Source organism: Arvicola amphibius, chromosome 4 (assembly GCF_903992535.2).
Source record: "Arvicola amphibius chromosome 4, mArvAmp1.2, whole genome shotgun sequence".
Lineage (NCBI taxonomy): Eukaryota > Metazoa > Chordata > Mammalia > Rodentia > Cricetidae > Arvicola > Arvicola amphibius.
The window spans coordinates 21,094,831-21,122,429 of NC_052050.1; the positions used below are offsets into that span (position 1 = coordinate 21,094,831).

Below are 27,599 nucleotides of genomic sequence, written 5' to 3' on the forward strand. Positions count from 1 at the left end.
TGCCCATCCCAGAGATTGGGCAGTCCATGTTCCTGGGGCCCTTTTTGAGAACACAGACCTTGCCTCTCTTGGGGAGGTTCCTTCCCTCAGCTTCCCCCTCCCCAGACCCGATGAATTGGGATGTCCTTAGTCTTCCTCTTTCCTTCAGTGGGGATCACAAGCAGAAGTTTTACTGGGGACACAAGGAAATCCTGATCCCTGTCTTCAAGAACATGGCTGACGCCATGAGAAAGCACCCGGAGGTGGATGTGCTGATTAACTTCGCCTCTCTGCGATCCGCCTATGACAGCACCATGGAGACCATGAGCTATGCGCAGGTAGATCCTGGACGCTGGGAGGTCTGGATGGGGAATCAGAAAGAACTTCTGAAGGGAATTCACAGTCATGGTCACTTGGGCCAGAGGACTTGGGAATTGGGAGAGGCGAGGGTTTGGGTGAAGGTGCTTGGAGACTTGTACTTCTCAGCTGTGACCTAAGAGTTCAGCGTGAGCATGGGCTGCCGTACTGGGTCACCAGTGATCCCTTCCAGCTCCTTGCCTCCTAGACTGGCTTGAACAACAGGATCAAAAGCACTTTCTTGGGCTGAGTGTAGTTCAGAGGCAGAGTACCTGCCTAGCAAATGTAAGGCCCTGGGTTCGATCCCCAGCACCATCCCCCAGAAGAGCTTTCTTGTAGGGTATTATATTTCAGAACAGATGTTAGGGAGTAAAAACCAAGTGGATACTTGCACATCCCCTTTCTGAGAAGCATGGTTTTCGTATCCCCTCTCCACACCTCTCTGTACCAGTAGATAGGTTGGCAAAATCATTTTTGTTCCTTCCAGTTTTCTCACAAGCATTTTGGGATAACATGTGCATATATTCCTTTTTTCCCCTTATTTATTTATTTTTATTTTTATGTTCATTGATGTTTTGTCTGAATGTGTGTCTGTGTGAAGGGGCTAGATTCTCTGGAACTGGAGTTACAGACAGTTGTGAGCTTCCATGTGGGTGCTGGGAATTGAACCCGAGTTCCCTGGAAGAGCAGACAATGCTCTTAACCACTGAACCATCTCTCCAGCCCCAAAGATTTATTTATTATGTATATAGTGTTCTGCCTGCATATATGCCTGCATGCCAGAAGAAGGCACCATATCTCATTATAGATGGTTATGAGTCACCATGTGGTTGCTGGGGAATTAATTAAACTCAGGTCCTTTGGATGAGCAGTCAGTGCTCTTAACCTCTGAGCCATCTCTTCAGCCCCTTGCATGTATTCCTAATTATCACCCTAGCACAGATTTTTAGAAGTTGAACTGCAGGGGCTGGGGTGATGGCTTAAGTGAGGCTAAGAGCACTGCCTGCCCTTCCAGAGGTCCTGAGTTCAATTCCCAGCAACCACATGGTGGCTCACAACCATCTGTAATGAGATCTGGTGCCCTCTTCTGGCCTGTAGGCAGACATGCAGACAGATACATAATAAATCTTAAAAAAAAAAAAAAAAATTAAAAAAAGAGGAAGTTGACCTGCCACATAGAATGGCCAGTTGGAAACTTTTAACACATTGGCTTCCAGAACTTTCATGGTCTAAACCCCCATCAGTAGGAGTTCCAGTTTTGTTTTGTTTTGAGACAGGTTCTTATTAACTAGCCCTGGCTGGCCTGGAACTCACAGAGATCCTTCTGCCTCTGTCTTCCAAGTACTTGGATTAAAGGCATATCATATCACCAGCTCCAGGTTCTTCTTGCCAACACCAGTCGTGTAGTGAATTGGTGTTCTATTTAATCTGCATGTCTTTGGTTACTGACTAAAACAAACTTTTAGAAATATTGGCTGGCCATTTGTGTCCTGTTAGTGGCCAAAGTGACCTATCTTTCCTCCCTTTTTTTTTTCTGTTGTAGAATTTGCCTTCTGTGATTTGTGAAGCCCCTTATAGCCAATATTTTTGTTTGTTTTTTAATTGTCTGATCCCAGTTATTTTAGTTTATGAGTGGAGCAAAACCAACACAGGGCAAAATGTAACTCCCATCCATTTTCGCAAATAAAGTTTTATTAAAATGCACCCACTGCTTTCATTTATGTATTGTGCATGCCACACAGACCACAAGACCCACGAAGCCTAAAGTATGATCTTGACCCTTTATAGACTGGTCCAGATCCAAAGAAATTGTTCTTAGATCTTCCCATTCCCTTAGCCCCATCTGGGTAACTATGGGACAGCTTATTTCTGTTGTGCCCTGGCCACTTCCTGTAGGGATAGAGAGGACTCATTGGGTATTTAGGAGGAAAGACAGGTAGGGATCAGTTGGGTCTGAGGGTCTAGGTGAGAAAATGAAGCTGCAGACTAGCAGAGATTTGGAAGCATTTGTGTCTGCTCACACACAGAACTGTTGTGGCATTGGCCCGTGGAGGTTTGTTTGGGCATCCACCGCCGTGCCTTTTATTTTGTTCACACGTCTGTCTGTGTGGTGTGCATGTGGACAGCCTTCAGGAGTCAGTTCTCTCATTCTGCTCTCTGTCCTTGGCATCAAACTCAGGTCATTAGACTTGGTAGCAGGTGCATTTGCCTGCTGAGCTCTCTAGCTGATCCCACGCCTCTCCTTTTGAGAGGAGTCTAAAGTGACTAGAGGAGGCCCTGAGGCCCATGGGAGGGAGAAGATGCATTGCCTTCACCGTACTCTGTTCTTGAAACCTGAATGGGGCCCCTGGACCTAGGGCCTCATTTCTATCAAAGGTGAAATGTTCATAGAAGGGGCTTTGTTAATCCTCTAGATCCGGACTATAGCCATCATAGCAGAAGGCATCCCTGAGGCTCTCACACGGAAGCTCATCAAGAAGGCTGATCAGAAGGGAGTGACCATCATTGGGCCAGCCACGGTGAGTATCCACTACTCCAGAAGTCTTCCTTAGGCTGCAGGAAGCATACTGTTTTGTTGTTTGTTTGTGGTGGTGGTTTTTTTGTTTGGTTTTGTTTTTTTGATTTTTGTTTTTTTGAGGCAGGGCTATTACTTTGGTCCAAACTGGCCTGGAATTTATGATAATCTTCCTCCTGAGCCTTGGGATTAGAGGCATGATCTACCATGCCTATAGGAAGCTCACTTCTGTTGTTATTAATAACTTTTTTATTTGATTATACTAGATTACCTAAATCCATTTTCATTCAAGTATTTAATGTACTTTGAGCAAAATCCTGGCCATGTCCTCCCTCCCCGGCCCTCATTAGGCCCCTCCTTACCCTCGACAGTTTAGTTTTTATTTACATTGTCATCTGTATGTGTATGGTTTTGTGTACTCGTATAAAATCCAGAATCCACAAATGAAAGAAAGCATGCAATATTTGTTTTTCTGCAGCTGACTTAATTCACTTAGTATGATTGTCTCCAGTTGTGTTCATTTCACTATAGATGACATAATTCTATTCTTTATGGCTGAAAAAGATTCTATTGTGTGCATGTACCACATTTTCCTTGATGGACACCTAGGTTGTTTTCATGACTCGGTTATTGTGAACAGTGCAGCAGTAACGACTAATGCTCAAGTAAGTACGTCTGTGGTATGCTGACTTAGAGTCTGTTGGGTAACTACCCAGTAGTGTGACTGGCTCATGTGGTAATTCTGTTTTGTATATTTTGAGGAAACTCCATACAGCGTGGAGTGGCTAGACTGGTGTACGTTCTGAATGGTGGCAGCATGCAGCAGTTCATCTCGTCTTCATTCTGTTGCACGTATTTATTATGTGTGTATGTATGTGCACAACTGCACACACATGTCAAAGTGCACATGCAGGGGTCAGAGGGCAACTTTGTGGCATTGGCTCTGTCCAACTACCATGTGGGCCCACTTACCAGGTGTTCTGGCCTGATTACGCACTGATCATGTCAGTAGCCTTCCGTTTTTATTTCTTAAGTCATTTATTTCATGATTATTGGACAGAGGGCAGGCAGGGGACACATGTGCCATAGTGTGTGTTTGTTGATCAGAGGATGGCTCTGGTTCAGTCCTTTTACCGTGGCTTATTGACTATCTTGGGTTCAAGTTGTCAGAAATACCTGCTGCTTTGGTAACAATTTCCAGGTAGATTTTTTTTTTTTTTTTTGTAGTATTTTACTTGAAATGCTAGGGATGGAACCCAGGACCACTGACACGAAGCAAGGGTACTTGCTGAAGTCACACTGCCAAACCCCAGTTAGTTTTAAGGTTTTGTTTGTTTGTTTGTTTGTTTGTTTTGGTTTTTCGAGACAGGGTTTCCCTGTAGTTTCTAGAGCCTGTCCTGGAACTAGCTCTTGTAGACCAGACTGGCCTTGAACTCAGAGATCTGCCTGCCTCTGCCTCCCGAGTGCTGGGATTAAAGGCGTGCGCCACCACCACCCGGCTTTAAGTTTTATTTACTTGTTTTATGTGTGTGTTTGTGTATATGGTAGAGGTGGTTTATGATATGTATATGTGAAGCCAGAGTGAATGTCAAGGATTTGCTATCACCCCCCACCCTATTTCTTTGAAGCAGGGTCTCCCCCTGAACCTGGAGCTTTTAAGTTTTTTTGGCCTCAGTGATCTTGCTGTCTCAGTCTCCTTCAGTGTTGGGGTTACAGGAATCAGCGGATAATGCCTAACTGTTACAACACTGACTAAACCACACTCTTTATGCTTTCGGGAGTGCTCTTAACCACCAAGTCTCTCTAGCCTCCTGGCCCCCAATTTTTAAAGGTCTTCTTCACAGTCTTACAACTTCATAGTTATGAGGAGTTAATGGAGCCAGGTGGTGGCGCACATCTTTAATCCCAGCACTCTGGAGGCAGAGGCAGGCGGATCTCTGAGTTCAAAGGCAGCCTGGTCTATGGAGAGAGTTCCAGGACAGGCGCCAAAGCTACACAGAGAAACCTGGTCTTGAAAACAAACCAAGAAAACACAAAACAAAATATACAAGTGGTTAATGGGAAGATACTTGTTTTTAATGCTTTTTGTCCTTTTATGTAGCCATAATATAGTGTTTAATTATTCCTTTACTTATAAGCCAAAGGGGGGGGACTATCCTGGGGCTTATTTTTTACTTACAGCTTCACATTCAAAGAAATTGCCGTTATTGTTTTTTTTTAATTTATTTATTATGTATATAGTGTTCTGGGCACCAGATGTTATTATAGATGGGTGTGAGCCATCATGTGGTTGTTGGGAATTGAACTCAGGGCCTCCGGAACAGCAGTCAGTTCTCGTAACCTCTGAGCCATCTCTCCAGCCCTGCTGTCGTTGCTTTAACTTAATTGTGGTATAAAACATTGAAACTGGGGCTGGAGAGATGTCTAGGTAGTTAGAGCACTTGTTGCTGTTGCAGAGGACACAGACTCTGTTTCCATCACCCAGGTGGCAGCTCACAATCTCTGTAACCCCAGTTCAAAAGAATCTGCCACCGTCTTCTCGACTGCAGGCAGTGTATGCATACGGAGCAGATAAAAATACCCATAGACATAAAATGAAAATAAACACATTTAAATAAAAGTTTGAAGCTAAGGCTGAGTGTGGTGGTGGTGGTGGAGACACCCTTAATCTCAGTACTTGGGAGCCAGAAGCAGGCAGATCTTCGATAGTTCAAGGCTAACCTGTCTACATAATGAGTTTCAGGCTAACCAGGGCTATATTGTGTGATCCTGTCTCAAAAAAGAAAAGAAAAGAAGAGCTAGAATTATTTCCCCCTAGTGCTAGTGATTCCTTGGAGGCCTCATGCATGCTGGATGCTGTGTCACCATCCCTAAAACTAGGACTTTTGCGGTGAGAAAGGAGTGCTTGAGTTATAAGCAAGATATCACTATGCACTAAGAAGCCCAGCTGTGTGGAACGACTTTGCTGGTGCTATGACCATGAAGTAGGGGAGACAACTTCATGTTAAGTACATGGATCTAAAACTCTAGAGTCACATTTCACACGCAAACCTTGCAATATCTTCTAAGTGAGAAGAGAGGTTCTTCGTAGGTGAATGTGACTCTTTCAGCCACTTTGCACCCAGGCCAGAGGCACAGGCCAGGTAAAGTGGGGCTTTGTGGTTCCTCCTGCACCCTGTGTTCTTAACTGCTGCTTCTGCCTCTGCAGGTTGGGGGCATCAAGCCTGGATGCTTTAAGATTGGGAATACTGGTGGGATGCTGGACAACATCCTGGCTTCCAAACTCTACCGCCCAGGCAGTGTGGCCTATGTCTCGCGTTCTGGAGGCATGTCTAACGAACTCAACAATATCATCTCGCGGACCACAGATGGTGTCTATGAGGGTGTGGCCATCGGTGGGGACAGGTAATAGCTGGGAATCTCCTGCAGTGAAGGTGGCTAGCTGAGCAACAAGCCTGAGCACTGGGCCCCTAGGAAAGCTATGCAAGTCCATTAAATGGGGACTCCTCTTGTGTCAGGACCACAAAATAGAAGCTGTAATTGTGTTTTGAAAGCTGTTTCAGGGTTTGGATGCTGTCTGCGAGTGGGAAGGGAGGGAAGGAGTATGGGGTTTAGGAGGCCCAGTTCTGAAGCCATAGCAAATACGTTCAGATCTCAGTTTCCCAGTGGGGGGCTGTATGGACAGCCCTCCAGTGCCATTGCATATTAAATACATAAAATAAATGTCATGCCTCATGAGGTCATTGGGAGGACCAAGCAAGATCTAGTAAAGTAGCTAACACAGGACCTAGCACTTAGTAGGTGCTCAGTAGGTGTTACTTTTAGTTAATAATAGTTATGATGCATATCAGTGTTCCTTGTATATAGTAGGGTGATTCCCACATGTGCCCACACCTCCTGAGGCTGCCTCCTGATCCTCTGTTCTCCCGACTCTCTACAGGTACCCCGGCTCCACATTCATGGATCATGTGCTACGTTACCAGGACACTCCAGGAGTCAAGATGATTGTAGTTCTTGGGGAAGTGAGTTGTTTGTGCTTTTAAAAATCCAAGCACTTTAACACTACATATCTTAAAGTGATAGACCTGATTCATCCCTCGAGGCTCTGGGGCTTAGAGTTGGCACCGATGGCTCTAAGCACCTGTGAGGGAGGTACTCTAGGCCCTCTGCCGTGGTCTCCACCTGGTGGAGATGATAGCTGGAGAGTGAGGACAGGGCTTCTCTGTGTAGCCCTGGCTGTCCTGGAACTCACTCTGTAGACCAGGCTGACTTCAGACTCAGAGATCACCTGCCTCTGCCTCCCACGTGCTGGGTTTAAAGGTGTGTACCACCACTGCCAGCTTGAATATTTTTTTAATACTATGTATATGAGTGTTTTGCCTTCATGTGTCTATACACCATGTGTGTGCCCGTGCCTGCAGTGATCAGAGAAGGTGTTAGATCCTCTGGAAATGGAATACAGGTGATTATCAGCCACCATTTGGGTGCTGAGAACTAAACCCAAGTCTTCCAAGTCAGTAAGTGCTCTTAACTACTGAGCCATCTCTCCAGCCTCTGCGAGGGCATTTTTTAAACTCAAGGAGAGTTGTGTAAGTCCATTGCTTACTGTTCTTCTGAAAGGGTCTAATCCTACATCATCATATACCCTGGACATCCAGAAACTTTTAAGACAAGTATGATCTTTCTGTAATTCCTTTATGCGCCTAGGATGAATTTTCAGGTGGAAACTAAACTTACTATCTGTAACGTAGCCCAAGTTTGGTTCCCCTGATTTTATAGCCTGCTTTAGATAGATGGATGGATGGATGGATGGATGGATGGATGGATGGATAGATAGGTAGATAGATAGATAGATACCGTTTTTATGTAATGAAATAGAGAAACTACCAAACAGACTATTTCTGGCTACATCTCTTTTTCTTTTCTTTTTAAAATTGTTTTTATTAACTATATGTTTTTCTCTGCTCCCTTCCCTTCCTCTCCCCTCCCCTTCTACTCTCTCCCATATTCCCCATGTTCCCAGTTTACTCAGGAGATCTTGCCTTTTTCTACTTCCCATGTATATAGGTTCATGTATATCTCTCTTAGGGTCCTCTTGGATGTCTTATGTTCTTTGGGATTGTGCATAGTATATATTATTTTACTTCATGTTATTTGGTGGGCTTTTTAACTTTTTATTATTGTTTGTTTGTTTGCTTAAATTTTTTTCCTCTGTGTTATGTAAGCAGTCCTTCCTGCTGTAGGGCTGGGCTGGTCCTAGGAAGACTTGGAGCAGATTCCACTAACTTGTGGGCCTTTTCCCATCCCCCATTCCTTTGCAGATAGGGGGCACAGAGGAGTATAAGATCTGCCGGGGCATCAAGGAGGGCCGCCTCACCAAGCCAGTGGTCTGCTGGTGCATCGGGACCTGTGCCACCATGTTCTCCTCTGAGGTATGAGAGGGACAGGCCATTATTGAGTAGAAAATGGGGTTGTAGAAGAGGGTATCTAAGGTGAACCATCCATCATCACATTAAGCTGATAATTCCTTCAATAAGCCTGTACTGTGTGTTGTGTGACTACAAAGCTGAGCCCGAGTTCTGCTCGCCAGGAGCTCACCTCATCTGGCCTCCCGCTCTGCACGTTCATCAGCCAGTGCGGACCTACACGAGGTACACTGAGTTCGACACAAGGGAGGATATAGCCTGGGCTTAGACTGGAAGGCCACAGTAGGGACATCCTGTGAGAGATGGTGGAGAGGGAATTGTTCTTGATGTATTAAGGTGACATACTGGATTTGTAAGATGACTTGGTCATCAACCCTGACCACCTGAGTGCAATCCTTGGTGTTGTGATTTAAAAAAAAAAAAAAAAAAAAAAAAAAGGCAACACAAGAGAGAAAGATGTCATGCAGCGGAGTTCACATGGAGGGAATGGGACGGGGGAGACCAGCCGCTGGGGACAGGAGCAGCAGAAGAGAAGATGGGGAGAGAGAGAAGGGGGAGAGACAGAGAAGCAGAGGGGGGTGGATGAGTGGTGGGCAGGGCCCCTTTTAAAAGGAAAGGTAATGGATGTGCACAGTAAGTGCTCTCAGTGGCCACAGCTGATGACGTGTCCTGTCAGAACCCCAAGGGCAGCCAGAGCAGATGCCTGAATACTAACACCCAGAATGCTGTGGTGGAGGAGAGAACCAGCTTGCTGCCTTCCACACGCACACTGCGGTACTTGTTTGCCCAGCCCAGAAGTAAAGATGACATGCTGTGCAATTGAGTAGTGGTGTGCCTGTGAGTCCAGCTCCTAGAGAGCTGAGACAGGGGGATGATGAACCTGTTAGAGCTGAGACAGGGAGATGACGAGCCTGTTAGAGCTGAAACAGGGAGATGACGAGCCTGTTAGAGCTGAAATGGGGGGATGATGAGCCTGTTAGAGCTGAGACAGGCGGATGATGAGCCTGTTAGAGCTGAGACGGGGATGACGAACCTGTTAGAGCTGAGATGGGGATGATGAGCCTGTTAGAGAGGAGTCCTGGGCTCCAGTTTAAGATGATCCTCTGTTGTGGCAATGGTCGATCAGATGATGATAAAAATAAAATACAGGGGGCTGGAGAGATGGCTCAGTGGTTAAGAGCACTGGCTGCTCTTCCAGAAGACGAGGGTTCAATTCCCAGCACCCACATGGCAGCTCACAACTGTCTGTAACTCCAGTTTCAGAGGATCTGACACCTTCACACCAGTGCACATACAGTAAAGTTAAATAAGTCACTAAAAAAAAAGTTAGTTCCAGAACAGCCAGGGCTACACAGAGAAGTAAAGATGAGTCACTGGTTAAGGGCACTGGCAGCTCTTCCAGGCGTCTTGAGTTAATTCAGTTGAGTTCCCAGCACCACATGGAGGCTCACAACCATCTATAGTGGGATCTGATGCCCTCTTCTGGCGTAAAGTTTATACTTGCAGATAGAGCACTTGTATACATTAAATAAAAAATAAAATAAAATGCAGGATAAAACTATTTGTCAGTCTGGATGTGGTAGTGCATACCTTTAGCTCCAGCGCTTGAGAAGCAGAGACAGACAGGTTTCTTTTAGTTCTAAATAGTGAGTTTCAGGACAGCCAGAACTACATAGTGAGATCCTGTCTCAGGGAAACAAAACAATTTCTCAACTAATTTATCAGCATTGTGGAGCAGCCTATGGGGTCCTCAATGGTGTACATATAGAAGGCTTGGCTTCCAGGCTTCCTGCAGCAATGCTGCTTTTGCAGAGGAGGAGGGGAAATCGAACCCAGGGCCTTACATGCTGACAGATGCCTTACTCCTCACTTCCCTAGCTCAGCAGCGAAGCTCTTTACCTCTAAGCTCTGGTTCTCCTGCCCACCTCCAAGTGGCTGTTTGGAGTTGCACATCTCTGAACCCCACTGCTGCATATCCTAGGGACCTGAATGCAGAGGTGCTTTAAAGGAAGCACTGATAGTCCCTGCAGCATTGTAAGGGTGATAGATGGACACAGCCTAGTGCTCACACTGGGAGGAGAGTCATCACGCCGACTGTCCTGGGAGGGTATGGTCACCATGTTTATCTGCGTACTGGAAAACGGCAGGCCTGAGAGAGTGATGTAGATCTCCACTATAGAAGGTGCGGTCCATCTTAGGACAGGGTATTATAAAAACTTTAAATATCATACGTCATATATTTTGTGAATTTGAACTATGTGGAATTCACTGGTCCAGGATACTACCCACCCTTCAGAGGTGACTGGCACAGGTTTTAAGATCAGCTCTTCGTGCATTATAACCTGACACATCAGTTAGTGCACCTGTTTCTCCGTTTGCAGAGCTGCAGAATTGGGTTTGGGGATGATTAAATGAAAGTGATTGCAGCTGAGCACTGGCACATCAGCATTTCAGAGAAGCACAGGTTGAAGGCTAAATAGGGGTCACATGGTGAAAACGCAGAACAAGGCTGGGGAGATGGCTCAGTTGATGTGCAAGGATGAGTGAGTGAGTCTGGGTCCTCGGGTCCTCAGCACCCACGCAATAGCCTGTAATCCCAGAGGAGGTGAGGTGGAGGCAGGCAGATCCTTGGGTTCACTGGCCAGCTAGTCTAGGTTAGTGAGAGATGTCTCAAAGAATAAGGCAGAGAGTGTTTGAGGGAGATATCCATTACCAATCTCTGACATCCACGTGTACGTGCATGTGTGCACACATGCGTACATATACTAACAAACACATTAACACCACAAAGCCAGAACAGAAGTGATTTTAAAGGTCTGACATGCTTAGGACCGTTGTGACTCTTCCTTCCAACCACTTCCTTTTTTTGGTTTTCGAGACAGGGTTTCTTTGTGTAGCTTTGGAGCCTGTCCTGGAATTCGCTCTGTATGCCAGGCTAGCCTCCAACTCAGGCAGATCTGCCTGCCTCTGCCCCATGAGTGCTGGCATTAAAGGTGTGCACCACCACCGCCGAGCTCCAGCCACTTACTTGTGAAGCTGCTTCTCATTCTCCTGCCTCCTAGACCTTCCCTCACAAAGTAATTCCACTTCTCTTTGTTTCTTTCTGCCTGCTTCTCCCTGTCCTGACCATGCCAAGGATGCGTCCAAGGGGGTCAGCGCTCATTCTTTGGATCTTGCTGGCACTGCCTGTCGTTCGTGGGGAGTGCATGACCTCAAAGTGCTTTAAGTTTTAGAAGTAACTTGTTAAATTCCTGTATGACACTACGAGGTTATACAAATACTAATACAGTGGCTGTCGGTTGATATTGAACTCTTGAGCAGGTCAGTCTCTTGATTTCAGAGAAGGGAATGTCCACTAATTGGCACACCGGAGGCAGCTGCTGGATGAAATAGTGAAGAGCTGTGGCTGGAGAGCTAACCCTGACTGTTCTGCCCAGGTTCAATTCCCGACAACTACATGACCCCTGATAGCCCTCTCTAACTCTAGTTATGGGGTCATGCTGCCCTCTTCTGGCCACTGCATGCAAGTGGTGCACATATGTACATGCGGGTTAAATAAATACTCATATACATAAAAAAATAAAGAAGGCCCGGGCGGTGGTGGCACACGCCTTTAATTCCAGCACTCGGGAGGCAGAGGCAGGCGGATCTCTGAGTTCGAGGCCAGCCTGGTCTACAATAGCTAGTTCCAGGACAGGCTCTAGAAACTACAGGGAAACCCTGTCTCGAAAAACAAAAAAACAAACAAAAAGAATCTTTTAAAAAATAACATATACTTAAAAAACAAAGAATCTTTTAAAAAACGTGAACTAGAAATTGGGCCTTGTTAAAGAGGTACTTTTACAAGTGTGGTTCTCAAAACACAGTTTTCAAAGCCAACACCCAGCCCATTGGAGAGAGGACTGCTTTAAATTAGGGAAATGCTGTCTGTGTATTCTTTTTCCCCTTTAGAATCTTGGGTTTTAGTTTTTTGAGAAATGCATAATTTAAAGATGTGTGCAGTCAGATGTGAAGGTGTACACAGGCTACTGAGGCAGAATTGCTTGAGCTCTGGAATTCAAGGTCAGCCCACACACCCAGCAGCTCAGCAGGGGGTCTCCTGAAAAAAAAAAAATTCTGCTTAACTTTCCAGCCCCAGAGCTTCTGAAAACAGAATCTGCCCCTCCCAGCCTTCCACCCAGGCAGGCAGGCAGGCAGGCAGGCAGGCAGAGGAAGTCCTACAGAGAAGGCATTGTTAGCTTTTTTAACAAACCTCAGCCCTAAAGCCTCTTTTGATCATTTAAATCTGCTAGAACACAGACTGGGACCAAAATTGCCTGGATTCCAGTGCTACCACGCATTACCTGTGTGACTGTGGCCAGTTACTTGGTCCTCGAGGAAACACTAGTAGACTCCAGAAAGATCTTTAAATGAGGGGGCTCTTAGAAAGTGCTTGGTGCAGGGGAGCATTGGTCGTAGAGATTGTATGCTAGTACAGTTGCTCACCGTGTTCCATCCTAAATCAGAGTTTTACACCAGCTGTTTCAGTAGATTAATTTATTTCCCCAGTTGCTTGATTCCCATCTAGCTCTTTTAAAAAAAAAATTATTCCACTTAGTGTGAGCGTGTGTGTCTGTCTGTGTGTGTGTGTGTGTGTGTGTGTGTGTGTGTGATGACCTACGTATGAGGGTAAAAGGACACCTTGTAGGAGTCAGCTCTTTCCACTATTGTAGGTTTTGGTGGCAGGCACTTTTACCCACTGAGCTGTCTTGCTGTCCCCCACAGAGCTGTTTGATGGTTTTCTCTCCCCTCGTGTTCCTCTTTCCCTGGATGCACACCTTCCTCCAAGCCATGGCCAGAGAGAAGCAGCAGTTGCTAACTGTTCTACAGGGATGTGATAACGACTTCTTAAAACAGCTTGAAGTCTCTGCTTCCACGTGAGCTCTCCTGAGCTCACGGCTGTAACTTCACTTGTTGCTGAGCGCCGAGCCTCCTTCCCCCCTCTGGCCGCTGCCCTAGGGATACCAAACATGGCTCATATGAAGAGGATGATCTTGGAGCTGGACTGACAGTCTTGTCTCCTGGCCTCAGTACACACTGTGCATGTATGAAGGAGCATGCGTGAAGCATTTGGCACAGGCCACCCTGACATCAGTGCTAATGTTTCCCAGGAGCCTTTGTCCTCTCCTGGAGGAGTAACAAGCCCAGTAATGCTGCTGTTCTCTGCTTCCCAGGTCCAGTTTGGCCATGCTGGAGCTTGTGCCAACCAGGCTTCTGAAACTGCAGTAGCCAAGAACCAGGCCTTGAAGGAGGCAGGAGTGTTTGTGCCCCGCAGCTTCGATGAACTTGGAGAAATCATTCAGTAAGTAGTGGGCAGGATGTGGTCTCCCCACCTCTCCTGGTCCTTCTTAAGGACAGCAGCCCCCTGGCACAGGGGTGTCCAGATACTCTTGGTTCCTCTTGGGCGCTAATGCATCATGGGAAAACCGTCCTTTTCCCGGCCTTTGTTCTGTTTTAGTTTAAAAGCATCAGGTCCAGGCCAGTCAGGGCAGTCATTTGGTTTCTGAGGCCATCTGCTTGGCTTGTTGCTGGCGGATGTAAATGAGAGACATGGAACTTGGGCATGTTTTAAAGGTGTCATCCTGAGTGTCACTTTTGATTGATAGAGTTACAGAATGTTCACATTCTATTTCTGCCTCCTGAACCTGCCTTGGCTGTTCTTGTCTCTCTTCCTATTGCCCCCAGATTCAGCTTCCTATGAAACCTCATCCAGGGAAGGAGCACTAAAGGGGTGGGGCAAGAATAGTCTGGGCTATAAGTGTTTTCATTTAGTTCTTGGGATCCAGCTGGTAAGAGCAGGTTCCTGACAACTGAAGAAGCCTGCAGTGTCTGGGATGGAGCCTGGAATAACAATATCTACCTGAACAATAACATCTTCTGCCTCTCCCTGCATCCCCGCCCCCAGGTCCGTGTATGAAGATCTTGTGGCCAAAGGAGCCATTGTACCTGCTCAGGAAGTGCCACCTCCAACAGTGCCCATGGACTACTCTTGGGCCAGGGTAAGTGTCATGGGTGCCCCTTGGAGGGCTAAGGTAAATTTTTGTTTTTGTGGGGTTTGTTTGTTTGTTTGGTGGTTGTTGTTGTTTTAATTTTGTCTTGTTTTTGTTTTTAAGACATCATCTCCACAGTCCTAAAACTTGTTGCGTAGATCAGGTTGGCCTCAAAACTCAGATATTGCCTGCCTTTGCCTTCTGGGTGCTGGGATTAGAGGCTTGTGCCACCATGCCCAGGTCTAAGTTGTTGAATTTTAAAGTGATTTGGTTTGAGCTCCTGGAATCCAGACCTCTTCCCAACTATTTAGAGCAGTCATGCCCAGCTTCTCCACTAGAGAAACATCAGAAAACTCTCTGGTTACCTCTTGGATCCCACGCACTGTATGCTAGAGCTGTCCCCACGTTTATTTCCAGGTCAGGTGACAGAATGGGCAGCATGGCCCCACGTGTGTTTTACTTGATGTCAGAAGGAGTCAGCTTCTAGGTGCTTGGAGCCAGCATTCAGGGGGAGAGGCAGGAGGGTCAAAGTTCATGGTCATTCTCTGGCTAGAGAGTTTTGATGCCAGCCTAGGGTACATAATATCCTGTCTCAAAAAAAAGGGAAAGTGTTGTTGCCTTGTGACCCAGCCATTTTGTGTCTGGACAGAACTTCAAGAAATGCTTTCCTTGGACAGTATAAAGGAATATATCTAAGGATTTTACTTAGTTGTTGATCACAGAAGATTTTCAGGAGATGGTGATATATTTTGACAAGGTTCCACATAGCACTTAGAAGGAGTTAGCTAGATTGTTCATGTACAGACATGAATAGATCTCAGAACCATTAAGTAAAAGACACATTATGGACAAGCTTGCTAAGTAGTCCTGGCAGTCCTGAAACTAGTTGTGTAGACCTGCTGGATTTGAATTAGTGATCTACCAGCCTCTGCCTCCAATGTTGGGATTAAAGAGGTATACCAGTATGCTTAGCCTCTAATTTTTTTGTTTGGTTTGGTTTTTCAAGATAGGGTTTCTCTGTGTATTCCTGGCTGTCCTGAAACTTGCTCTGTAGACCAGGGTGGCCTCGAACTCAGAGATTACCTGCCTCTGCCTCCTTGGTGCTGGGATTAAAGGTGAGCACCATACACCTTGCTGGCCACTGCTTGTTGAAGAGTTTCTCTGGGTATTTATTGCTGCTTGACTTTCAGAGTGGCCAATGCTTTCCTGGGACATTTTTGTTCTGAGAGCATAGATAGCTATCTTGGAAAAAAACTATCTGATGGTCACTATAATCCTATGTCTCTTTGTCCCTGTGTCTACTTAGGAGCTGGGTTTGATCCGCAAACCTGCCTCATTCATGACCAGCATCTGTGATGAGCGAGGACAGGAGCTCATTTATGCAGGCATGCCCATCACTGAGGTCTTCAAGGAAGAGATGGGCATTGGTGGTGTCCTTGGTCTCCTCTGGTTCCAGAGAAGGTGAGGCACGATGGGCAGGGGTGGTAGGGCACTGGGTTCAGAGTGCATGTTCTCCTCGGACGGACGCAGGAGTTGGGGTGGGCAGACTGAGGAGTGTCATCAATAATGTGGCCATAGACTAACTTAAGGACCGGAAGGTCACTGTAAATCAGGAAAGGGAAGATGAATGGCCTCAGGAGAGGCCTTGAGACCTTTTAAAGAAATGGGACAGTTACAGTGAGCTCAGGGTCAGCAGGGAATTGGGACAGATGTGAGCTTACCCTGTGCAGAGCAGCCCCAGACGTGCTTACTTCCTCTTGGCAAATTTTTTGTCTCTCATTAGCCTGAATTGTAGATGTATGTGTTTTCCATGACTCCTAAGGTTAGTTAGTCTTCCCTTGAGGCTGACAAGGCAGCAGACGTGACCGCACAGCACTGGATGGATCTTCATGTGGAAGCCTTGAGTTCTGTCCTGCCTTTGCCTGCAGAAGTCATGGAAGTCATGCAGAAGTGCTGAGTCATGCAGACTCAGGGTGTAGCACCTGAGCAGGTTTCTCAGTGGACTTTTGCATCCCCAGTTTCCAGACTTGGCCCTTGATCATTAGTGGGTAGGTTGGTACTACAGGATGTGTGGGGTGGGGTGCAGCTCCCTTCTGGAAGCAGGCGTGTTGAGAGACATAGCCGCAGGTACAGACCAAATCCTGTTACAGACGCTTATGCTGAGCACCAAGGCATCTTAAACTTTCCCCCCTTCACCCACTTTTTTTTTTTTTTGACCTTTTTTTCATCTTTTTGAAATAGGGTTTCACTATGTGCAACAGGCTGGCCTCAAACTCAAGAGATCATCATCTCTGCCTCCCATATGCTGGGATTACAGGAGTGCACCACTATACCCAGCCTTGCCATAAAGTTTTTCTGTAAAACAGTTCTTGTCGGACATGTGGTACAGAGGAGAGGAACCACGTGCGAATGTAGATTTAAAAAAAACCCGGTTAAGTTATAAGAGCTAGTTGTGGGAAACCCTAACCTAAGGCCAGTGATTATAAGTCTTCACGTCGCTATTTGCGAGCTGGTGGTCTCAAAAAAAGAAAAGTGTAATTATAACTTATCAGCATGAGGGTTAAGTAACAATGTGCTAAGTGTCAGTAAATGGTGCTTTAGCAAAACTCCAAAAGCGTTCTTAGCCTTTAATGAGGTATGTTAAACAAAATTGTCTTTGTCAGGTGATATTAATTGGGTCTAAAAATGAGCGTGCAGCTGCCTCTTCTTTGGTATTTAGACTAGTTCAGCATAAATCTTTTATAATTCTTAACATTAGTTTCCTCTGTTTGTGTTTTTAAATATAATTGTTGTGAATTTATAAGCAAAGCAGTAACCTTAAAAAACCCAATTCTCTGCTATATGTATAGTTTGACCACTCGTTAAAAACAAGAACAAGTTTATATACTCATGAGATAATTTGCTTGTTTATTTTTATATAAAGAATTCGGTCTGGGAGCTGGAGAGATGGCTCAGAGGTTAAGAGCATTGCCTGCTCTTCCGGAGGTCCTGAGTTCAATTCCCAGCAACCACATGGTGGCTCACAACCATCTGTAATGGGGTCTGGTTCCCTCTTCTGGCCTGCAGACATACACACAAGATAGAGTATTGCATACATAATAAATAAATAAATATTTTTTTTTAAAAAAAAGAATTCGGTCTTAGCCCGGGGAGATGACTCAGTTAGTAACAGCACTTACTGTGAAAGCCAAAGGACCTGAATTCGAATCCCTAGCTGGGCGTAGTTACGTTATCCTGTAGCCCCAGTGCTGGGGGATAAGGGGATATGTGGGGGATCCCAGGAGCTCACTGGCTAGCCAGTCTTAACTGAAATGGTGAGCTTCTGGTTCAGTGAGAGACCCTGCCTAGGAAAACAAGGTGATGGCAGGGTGTGGTGGTACACACGCTTTAATCCCAGCAGAGGCAAAGATGGCCAAGGTTATAGTGAGACAATCTCACTAAGCAAACTAACAACCAAATAAGGTACAGAGCCATTAAGAAAATCACCCAACCAACATATACCTCTGGCATCTTCATGCGTGTGCTCCACATGCACACACAAACTAATTAAATCTTGACTGCATGTCTAATGGTACAGGATATGGGACATCTTTAGTGTCAGAGTTGAAATCAGTATTTTGATTTTATGTTTGTCAATGTTGAGAACACCACTTTGGATGACTGTTTACTACCAAATGGCAAAAGTATGTTCAGAACTATTAGCTCAGTTGGTAGAGCATGAGACTCTTAATCTCAGGGTCATGGGTTTGATGGCCAAATGTGGCACTATTAATAAAAACTTAGAGGCAGATATTGGGGTTCAACCTGAAGACCAAAAAAGCAAAGCAGCCAGCCACTGGCTCTTACCTCTACCTCAGTCCACAAATGGTGATCCTGCCTCCAGGAAACCTCCAAATGAGACAGACTGAGAGCTTTCTCCTCCCGTCTTTTTTTTTTTTTTTTTTTTTCTTCGAGACAGGGTTTCCCTGTAGTTTCTAGAGCCTGTCCTGGAACTAGCTCTCGAACTCAGAGATCTGCCTGCCTCTCAAGTGCTGGAATTAAAGGCGTGCGCCACCACCACCCAGCTTCTCCTCCTGTTTTATATTCCTCTCTAGTTCTGGGATTAAGGGCGTATGCCACTACCGCCTGTTTTCTATGGCAAGCTAGTGTGGCTTCTGGGACTAAAGGTGTGTCATTGCTGCCTGGTCTGTAAGGCTGGCCATTGTGGCTGTTTTACTTTACTGATCCTCAGGCAAGCTTTATTTATTAAAATACGAATGAAATGACACTCAGAAATTGTTGGAAATTCCATCTTAATCCCAAAATAAAATTGATTTAACAACTTTTTATGAAACTCAAGCAACAATTTTTAAAGTCAAACATTTTGACATAACACAATGCAAAGATATGCTCATTGGTATTTATATACTAGGGATGATGGAAGAAAAATATCAAATGTCTCTCTTTTCCATATTTAAAAGTATATTTTCTTTTTTTTTTTTTTTTTTTTTTTTGATTTTTGTTTTTTTGAGACAGTTTCTCTGTAGCCCTGGCTGTCCTAAAACTAGCTCTGTAGACCTGCCCGACCTCAAACTCAGAAAGATCTGCCTCCCAAGTGTTGTTAATAAAGGCGTGCACCAACACCGCCTGGCATATGTGCCTCTGAAAGGGTGAAAGTTCTTATCTGTATAGTGAAAACAGCAGCCGGGCGGTGGTGGCGCACGCCTTTAATCCCAGCACTCGGGAGGCAGAGGCAGGCGGATCTCTGAATTTGAGGCCAGCCTGGTCTACAAGAGCTAGTTCCAGGACAGGCTCTAGAAACTACAGGGAAACCCTGTCTGGGGGAAAAAAAAAAAAACAAACAAAAAACCAAAAAAAACCCAGCAGTTCATGATGTTCCACGGCCTCAAGTCAGAGCCAGGGGTTTCAGGCAGCGTTTGTTGGTGTGCACATTCGGGCAGCAAGTGCACAGCACAGTGTGTGAATTATGTATTCAGAACTAAGGCTGCTGCAGTGATGTCACGAGGAGCAACATGGGCAAGCACTGCCGAGTCATTGCAGTTTGATTAGAATTTTGGTCATTGAACATTCAGAAACCTTTTATGGACAAATAGTTCAGTGATGAACATCGTGTTCTGCAGTGTTTGATAACTGCAGGAATCAGGAGTGGTTTTACTTGGAATTGGCAGTAGACTCAGGCTGTGGAAACAAGTGTGCCCTTGTCACCATAGCTCCCGGACTTTGTTCCAACTCTTCTTCCTGCCCCTCTGTGCGCCCTCCTCTAGGTTGCCCAAGTATTCCTGCCAGTTCATTGAGATGTGTCTGATGGTGACGGCTGATCACGGGCCAGCTGTCTCTGGGGCCCACAACACCATCATCTGTGCTCGGGCTGGAAAGGACCTGGTCTCCAGCCTCACATCAGGGCTGCTCACCATTGTAAGTCTGCTCTTCCTGCGAGGTAACAGCTGTGGTGTCATGCTGCCTCGGTGCAGCAGGCTCCTTTTAGGAGCCCCTGCGTATAAATCCCCAGACCAGATGCTGTTCCGGGCATCCTGGGTTGGTTTGCAAGGCATCACACTCAGGGCAGTGTGGGTTTGTTCCCCTGCAGGGAGATCGATTTGGGGGTGCCTTGGATGCAGCAGCGAAGATGTTCAGTAAGGCGTTTGACAGCGGCATTATTCCCATGGAGTTTGTGAACAAGATGAAGAAGGAAGGAAAACTGATCATGGGCATTGGCCACCGAGTAAAATCGGTGAGTTGTTGTTCCCGCTAAGGTCTTGGAATGGGTAGTAACAAGATATTGTCAGTTGAGTAGGAACACTTGGGCCTGGAGAGATGGCTTCACAGTTAAGAGTGCTTGCTGCTCTTAAAGAGGACCTGGGTTCAGTTCCCAGTACCCTCCTCTGGATTCTGGATGCCAGCGCGCAGGTGGTGCGTACACATTTGTGCAGGCAGAACACTTTACACACCTAAAATGAAAATAAAACTAAGAAAGAAGGAAACACTCAAGCTCTTGACCCCCCAGTATGCATTTCTTGGGATATAGAGACAGATACCAAATGCAGGGTGACTCTTTCCCGATCATAATACAGGTTGATGGCCCTAAGGGTTCTCAGTTCATTCAGTTTCAGTTTTCCAAATGAACTTGTAGGAGAAGGAGCCAAGATCAAGAAGAAGTGTCCATTGCCTTCTACCCGGTAGTACTTTGTGTTACACAAATCTCAGTGACCTATAGCAAACATACTGTACCTGCCGTGGGTTGGCTGTGGCTGTTCTGTCATTTTTGCTTATCCTCACTGGGGTCTATATGTGACTTCTGTTGTGACAGTCAGAGGACAACCTATTGGAGTCAGATCTTTCCTTCCACAATGTGGCTAGAACTCAGGTTGTCAGGCTTGGTGGCAGGTGCCTTAACCCACCGATCCATTTCTGGCCCTTTACTCACATTTCATTGGCTAAAGCAAGCCAGACAGATACACTTGACATACTTGGTTCAGAAAAGTAATCATATGGGCTGAAGAGATGGCTCAGTTGTTAAAAGCATTGCCTGCTCTTCCAAAGGTCCCTGAGTTTAATTCCTGGCAACCACATGATGGCTCACAACCATCTGTAATGAGGTCTGGTGCCCTCTTCTGGCCTGCAGGCATACACACAGACAGAATATTGTATACATAATAAACAAACAAACAAATAAATTTTTAAAGAGTAATAATATTAAGGCAGGTCCAATTGGAATAGAGCTATAGGGAAAGACAGAGTATTTTAAACAGTTAGTGTGGTCCTGTGCAGGACTGACAGGCACCTGAATGTCCTGATAGCATGTCCTTTCAGGTCACTAGTGTTCAGATTTAAGGTGTGTCTGAATCATCTCACCTTCTGTTAGCCGTGGGGTCTCTGTCTTAGGGTTCCTCCTCCTTTTCATCTTCCTCCTCCTCTTCTCTTCTGTTTGTTTATTGAAGCAGGGTCTCTCTTCCACACCTTGGCTGTCCTGGAACTCCTTCTGTAGTCCAGGCTGGCCTTGAGCTCACGGAGATCCTCCCGTCTCTGCCTCCCAAGTCCTGGAATTAAAAGCATGCCCCACTACATCCAGTTAGGGTTTCAGTTGCTGTGATGAAAATGCCCCGATCTAAAGCAACCGGGGGAGGGAAAGGGTTTATGTCTTCTTACAACTCTTAGGTCACAGTCCATCTCTGAGGGAAGTCGGGCAGGGACTCAAGGCAGGGACTGAAGCAGAGGCTACTGAAGAACACTGTTTACTGACTTGATCAGCTGGCTTTCTTAGACAACCATAAGGTGGCACCACTCACAGTGGCTGAACCTTCCACATCAATCATCAGTGAAGAAAGTAGTCCCACAAAGTCACCTATAGGCCATTCTGATAGAGACATTTTCTCACTTGAGGTTGCTCTTCACAGATAACTCTAACTTATTGACAAAAAACAAACAAACCAGCCAGCCACCCCCCCAGGACGAGGCAGTCTCTATAAAAGATGGCTGTTTGTCAGTGTCACAGTTGTGGATCTTTTTCTAAGATTTTGGGGTGCATTGTTGCCCCGTTCCCAGCATGTGCAGAACTTTTTTATAGCTTGATCAGATGACAGAGCTGGTGGGCAGCCTGGCTTATGGCCAGGCCTACAAAAGAGTTTAAGAATGGCTTAGTCTAGCCCCCTCTGCCTTCTTGAACATTTTTTTTGGGGGGGGGTTCCTTTCTTGTAATGAAGAGATCACTACAGAGGTTGTTTTGAGACTCAAATGAGACATAAGGAGAGTTGTAAACCTCTCTGCTTCCCAGCATTGTCATTGTGGGTATGCCACACAGAACTGTGCACAGCGGTTAGGCCCCACTCTGGCCCCAGGATCAGACAGGCACAGCTCTCTCCACTGGCCGTGTCTGAGTGGTGTTTCTGTATCCGGTCTCCTTAGATAAACAACCCGGACATGCGAGTGCAGATCCTCAAAGACTTTGTCAAGCAGCACTTCCCTGCCACCCCGCTGCTCGATTACGCCCTGGAAGTGGAGAAGATCACCACCTCCAAGGTAACGGGGGGGTTGGATTTCTGATTCTCAGGGAGTTTTGTTTTGTTTTGCTGTCGAGACAAGGACTCCTGTAGTACAGGCCGGATTTGAAGTCACTGTTAGTAGAGGGTGCCATCCATTTTCCGCACACTGCTCAAATAGTAATTTTACAATGGCTTCAATGTGAGTTCGAGGCCAACCTGGTCTACAAGAGCTAGTTCCAGGACAGTCTCCAAAAGCTGCAGCAAAAAACCCTGTCTCGGAGCGGGGAGGGAGGAAGTGGCTTCAAAATTCCATCATGTCAGCATGTGAGCCGCTTCCCCTTGCTGCGCCAACTCCGGGCAGAAGCACATTACAGGGGAGGATTGATGCGGTGACTTCTAGTGGTTCCAGGCTGGGGTGTCAGGGAAGGCCTGGCAGGAGAGAGTGGCTCTCTTGGTCCCCTCCCTTGGGCTCCTCGCTTGTGGGTGGAGCTTCCCACAGTCACAGCAGGTCTCCCCATAGCAGATCCTCTCTGGAAACTTCTTAGAGATAGGACATGAGCTTTACTATCTCCCAGGAGCTTCTTAGTCCAGTCAAGTTATTTATCAGAGTTCACTGTTGTAGTAACTGTAGTAATAACAGTGGTCGTAACTAACAGAGAAAATGAGAAATGATAAAACTTTGGATGTTTTGCTTTCCCAGAAGCCAAATCTTATCCTGAATGTGGATGGTTTCATTGGCGTTGCATTTGTGGACATGCTTAGGAACTGTGGCTCCTTCACCCGGTGAGCGTCACAGCCTCTGCTGACTTTTGTTGCTGTATCCTCCCAACTGTGAGGGGACTTAGTATGGCGAGGCATCAGGAGATTAAAAGTCGCCTCTGGCCCTGCCACCTACAGCACCCACTTTTCCACTTTGGAACTATATGACTGTTCTCTGGGCAGGAGTGCTGTCTCTGAAGGGGGTCATGTGAGTACAAGTTGTTTCTGTCTTTCAGGGAGGAAGCTGATGAGTACGTTGACATTGGCGCCCTCAACGGCATCTTTGTGCTAGGAAGGAGCATGGGCTTCATTGGTGAGTTGGCTGCTGGCCTGAGGGTTTTGTGTCGGCTACACTACTTCCCCTGTGTGCGAACGTCTTACACAGATGTCACATCATTACCAAGCACGCTTTTTGTTTTTGTTTTTTTCTCTCTTTTGGGTTTTTGAGACAGAGTTTCACTGTGCAGCCCTGGCTGTCTTGGAATGCACTCTGTACCAGGCTAGCCTCGAACTCAGAGATCCTCCTGCCTCTGCTTCCTGACTGCTGGGATTAAAAGCATGTGCCACCATTGCCTAGCTAACTTTTCTTCTTCTCTTTATCTGTGTTCTTTTTATTACAGGGAATAGTTTCCCTTACTAGTTAAGAAAAGTAAAATTCAGTCTAGCAGTTCCCTTTTTGCCAAGTCTAGCTGTTCTACCAATGAAATGAATCTGGAATTCCTGCCCTGTTTTGCTGTGGGTGTGAGTGCGCATGTGTTCATGTATGTGTGAGTGTGTGTGCACGCTCATGCATGTACACATGTGTTTTATGGTTTTGTTTTCTACCCACTGTGGCCTTTGGTGCCCTGTGCTGAGGGTTAAACCCTGGAAGGGCTTCATACCTTCTATGCAAGGACCCTACTACAGATCTACATCACCAGCCCAATGTCCCCATTTGTGTGTCAGAAAGATTTCCCTCCCCATCGTCTACCCACCACCATGCTTATGAAACTAACGAAAGATGCATTGGCTCCATTTTAGGGCACTATCTTGATCAGAAGAGGCTGAAGCAGGGCCTGTATCGTCACCCATGGGATGATATTTCCTATGTTCTTCCGGAACACATGAGCATGTAACTGCGTCAGGAACCCTGCTGTAGTAAAAGGAAGACAAGAGCTCCCTCCTGAGTAAGAACGGACAGCAGCTGGAAGCAGAGTCCATTATAGGCTGGGCCTGGATCAGAAATAGCCATTGATGTACAGGCATGGAAGACCAACACCTGCAGGCTAGTATCCATGCAGTCCACACAAAGCTTAGTATTTTATATATATATATATAAGCATAGAAATTGAAAACCAAGCCAATACTTGTGACATTTGCTCCGCTACCTGCTGTATCTATTGTATGGAAGACTCTAAGTACTCTCAGAATAGTGTTCTTCTAGGGCCTTATGATGTTGCTTTCTTTTTTTAATTAGTTAAAAATTTATTTTTCCTTTGGAGGAAGGGAATGCAACTTTTGAGACTTCAAGATACTGTCTGTCTGTAGGACCCAGTGACATCTGGTGTCCCACGTCCTGTTCATCTTCACACAACATGAAGAACACTGTATTAATCTGATTTTTAAGGATCTTGTTTTCTGTGTTATGTGTTAAGGGTTCATTTAGTATCCCACTGATATGTTCTGTGTTACGGATCAGTGTCTTCTTATGTCGGGGAGGGGTGGGACCATTGCATCCTTAGCCATTGTCACACATATGTGGCGTAGTAACTTAAATGTAAAGTTGTAACATACTAGTGTTTAAAATGGAAACACAAGCAAAAAGCTGTGAAATGTCTCGTGTCTCATGTTCTGTGTTTATGCAGCTGATTTGTCTGTTACTGAAGTGTGGGTCCAAAGCCTCATACAGCTGTTTTACATCTGTAACCCACTTTAAAGATTCGGGCAGCTGCCACCTCAGTCTCCTCTCTGTATTATCATGTTTGGTTTAAATAAACTATACAGTAACAATGATGTGGTACTGTTCTGTGTCATCTGCTTTTGAGACCAAGCTGTCCTGGAACTGTAGTCCAGGATGGCCCCAGCTGGGGTTAAAGGCGTGCACCACTACTCCGGCTCTTCAGTTTTACCATTTTAAAATCCATTTCCATCTCTCGAAAAGAAAAAGATAATGAAAATACCAGTATATATCCAGTCATGACCCCACCCCCAAAGGCTATAAAAACCTTAAAGTTTAGGCTTGGTGGCATCTTTAATTCCATCACTTGGGATCAGAGTTCAAGGCCAGCCTGATCTCTTTGGCACCTACTAGGTTTTCAGACAGCCAGGGCTGCAAAACCTGATTTGTTGGTGGTGTTTGTTTTTTGTTTTGTTTTGTTTCAAAACGGGGTTTCTCTGTGTAGCCCTGGCTATCCTGAAACTCGCTCAGTAGACCAGACTGGCCCTGATCTCACAGAGATCCCCCTGGCTTTCCTCCCAAGTGCTGGGATTAAAGGCATGTGCCACCACTACCTGGCTGAGAAACCTGTCTTTAAAAAAAAAAAAAAGAAGAAGAAGAAGAAGGGGCTGGAGAGATGGCTCAGCGGTTAAGAGTACTGACTGTTCTTCCAGAGGACCCGGGTTCAATTCCCAGCACCCACATGGCAGCACACAACTGTCTGAAGATCCAGTTCCAGGGGATCTGACACCTTCACACCAACGCACATAAAATAAAGTTAAATAAACCATAAGAAATATAGAAAAAGAAAAAGCGGGAGGTAGAGAGATGGCCTAGGAGTTAAGAGCACTGGCTACTCTTCCAGAAGACCCAGGTTCAATTCCTAGCACCCATATGGCAACTCACAGCTGTCTGTAAGTCCTGTTCCAGGAGATCTAATGCCCTCATACAGGCATGCATTCAGGAAAAACACCAATGTACATAAAATAAAAATAAATACTTAAAAAAAAGAAAGAAAAAGCAGCCAGGCAGTGGTGGTGACCCATGCCTTTAATCCTAGTACTTGGAAGGCAGAGGCAGGCAGATCTCTGTGACTTTGAGGCCAGCCTGGTCTATACAGAGTGAGTTCCAGGAGGACAGGCTCCAAAGCTACAGAAAAACCTTGCCTCAAAAAAAAAAAAAAAAAAAATGAAGAAGAGCGAGCTGGAGAGATGACTTGGTGGTTAAGAGCACTTGCTACTTATCCCGAGTTCAATTCCCAGAACCATTAGATTGCTCACAACCATCTGTAACCCTCCAGCTCCAGGGAATCCTACACCTCTAGCCTCTGAGGGCACCTTCACTTGTTTGCATATACCCATATGTAGAGACATCTATACTTAATTAAAAGTAATTTTTGAAAAAATCTTCAAGAATGAAAGAAAAAGCTTTTAAAACAGGAGCTTTTGAAAAATCCACTTTTAACCTACACTTGCCCTTCTCAATTAGTGGTAACTCTAGGCATGACTTAAGCCAAAAGCTGGAGTCACCCTTCTGCTCTCCTGGGCTCTGAGTTCTGTTGATTTACCCTTGAACTCTCCTCTGATCTATCTAGCTGCTAACTGGTGCCCTTATTTCCTCTTTTTGTCCTGGTACAATCCATCCTCCTTACAGACACCAGTGACATCTAAAAATCAAATTGAGGGCTGGTGAGATGGCTCAGCAGGTGAAGACATCAGCTGCCAACCCTGCCCGCGTGAATATGTCAGGAACCACGTGGAAGGAAAGGATTGACTCCTGAACGGTCTCCAACCACAGGTGTGCCAGGGCCTGTGCACAACTATACTACCTACCTAGACTAAATAAATATAAAAAGAAAATTGAATTAGGACACTTCACTTCCTTGCTTGAAGTCCCAAAGTGGCTTTTATTCATTTTTCTATGGAACCCTGGCTGTTCAGGAACTCACTCTGTAGACCAGGCTGGCCAGTTCCTCACTTTACTTGTGAAGTGGTGGCTATGTGGCAAACATTTGATTCAGCACTACCTTGTTTAACCCTGTGATCTAAAGGAAGCAATGCCCATAACTCCTTACCTTCATGTATTTAGCTAAAATGCAGGGGTTTTTTATTTGTTGGTTGGTTGGTTTTTAAGACAATCTAGCCCAGGCTGACCTACTGGAAATGGTCCGTCCTTAGGGTCCCAAGTGCTAGGATGACAGGTGTGAGCCACCATATCCCTCTAAAACATTTTGTGGTCTAATAAAGCTTGCCTGAAGATCAGAATGCAGAGCTAAATCACTAGTTAGCCAGCCATAGAGGCCAGTGGCACACACCTTTAATCCCAGCACTGGGAAGCAGAGAGGTAGAGGGATTTCTGTGAGTTCAAGGCCACCCTGAGCTACACTAGACTGATCCAGTCTCAAAGAGAAATAGCTCATACCTTTAATCCCAGTATTTAGGAGTCACACACCTTTAATTCTAGCACTCAGAGGCAGAGGCATGTGGATCTCTGAGTTAGAGGCCAGCCTAGTCTACAGAGCAGGTTCCAAGATAGCCAAGGCTAAACAGAGAAACCCTGTCTCAAAAAAAAAAAAAAAAAAAAAACACAAAAGAAAAAAAAGGGCCCTCAGAGGACCAAGTTGACTTCCAGCACATCAGG

At 45.7% G+C, this 27,599-nt stretch overlaps 1 protein-coding gene across 4 annotated transcripts in view; it reads left to right on the forward strand.

The window, feature by feature from the left end:
• The window catches only part of Acly (ATP citrate lyase), a 48,090-nt gene extending 23,054 nt beyond the window's left edge, over positions 1-25,036 (forward strand). For all 4 annotated transcript variants that reach the window (XM_038324935.1, XM_038324937.1, XM_038324936.1 and 1 more), the window contains 14 exons: positions 149-317; positions 2,751-2,855; positions 6,060-6,256; positions 6,792-6,873; positions 8,173-8,283; positions 13,491-13,618; positions 14,222-14,315; positions 15,613-15,767; positions 19,571-19,721; positions 19,894-20,037; positions 22,209-22,322; positions 22,986-23,068; positions 23,281-23,357; positions 24,065-25,036. In XM_038324935.1, coding sequence (XP_038180863.1) covers positions 149-317; positions 2,751-2,855; positions 6,060-6,256; positions 6,792-6,873; positions 8,173-8,283; positions 13,491-13,618; positions 14,222-14,315; positions 15,613-15,767; positions 19,571-19,721; positions 19,894-20,037; positions 22,209-22,322; positions 22,986-23,068; positions 23,281-23,357; positions 24,065-24,159 — 1,705 coding nt within the window. In that variant the 3' untranslated portion in view covers positions 24,160-25,036. The remainder of the gene's footprint in view (positions 1-148; positions 318-2,750; positions 2,856-6,059; positions 6,257-6,791; positions 6,874-8,172; positions 8,284-13,490; positions 13,619-14,221; positions 14,316-15,612; positions 15,768-19,570; positions 19,722-19,893; positions 20,038-22,208; positions 22,323-22,985; positions 23,069-23,280; positions 23,358-24,064) is intronic.
• Positions 25,037-27,599: the final 2,563 nt, after the last annotated feature.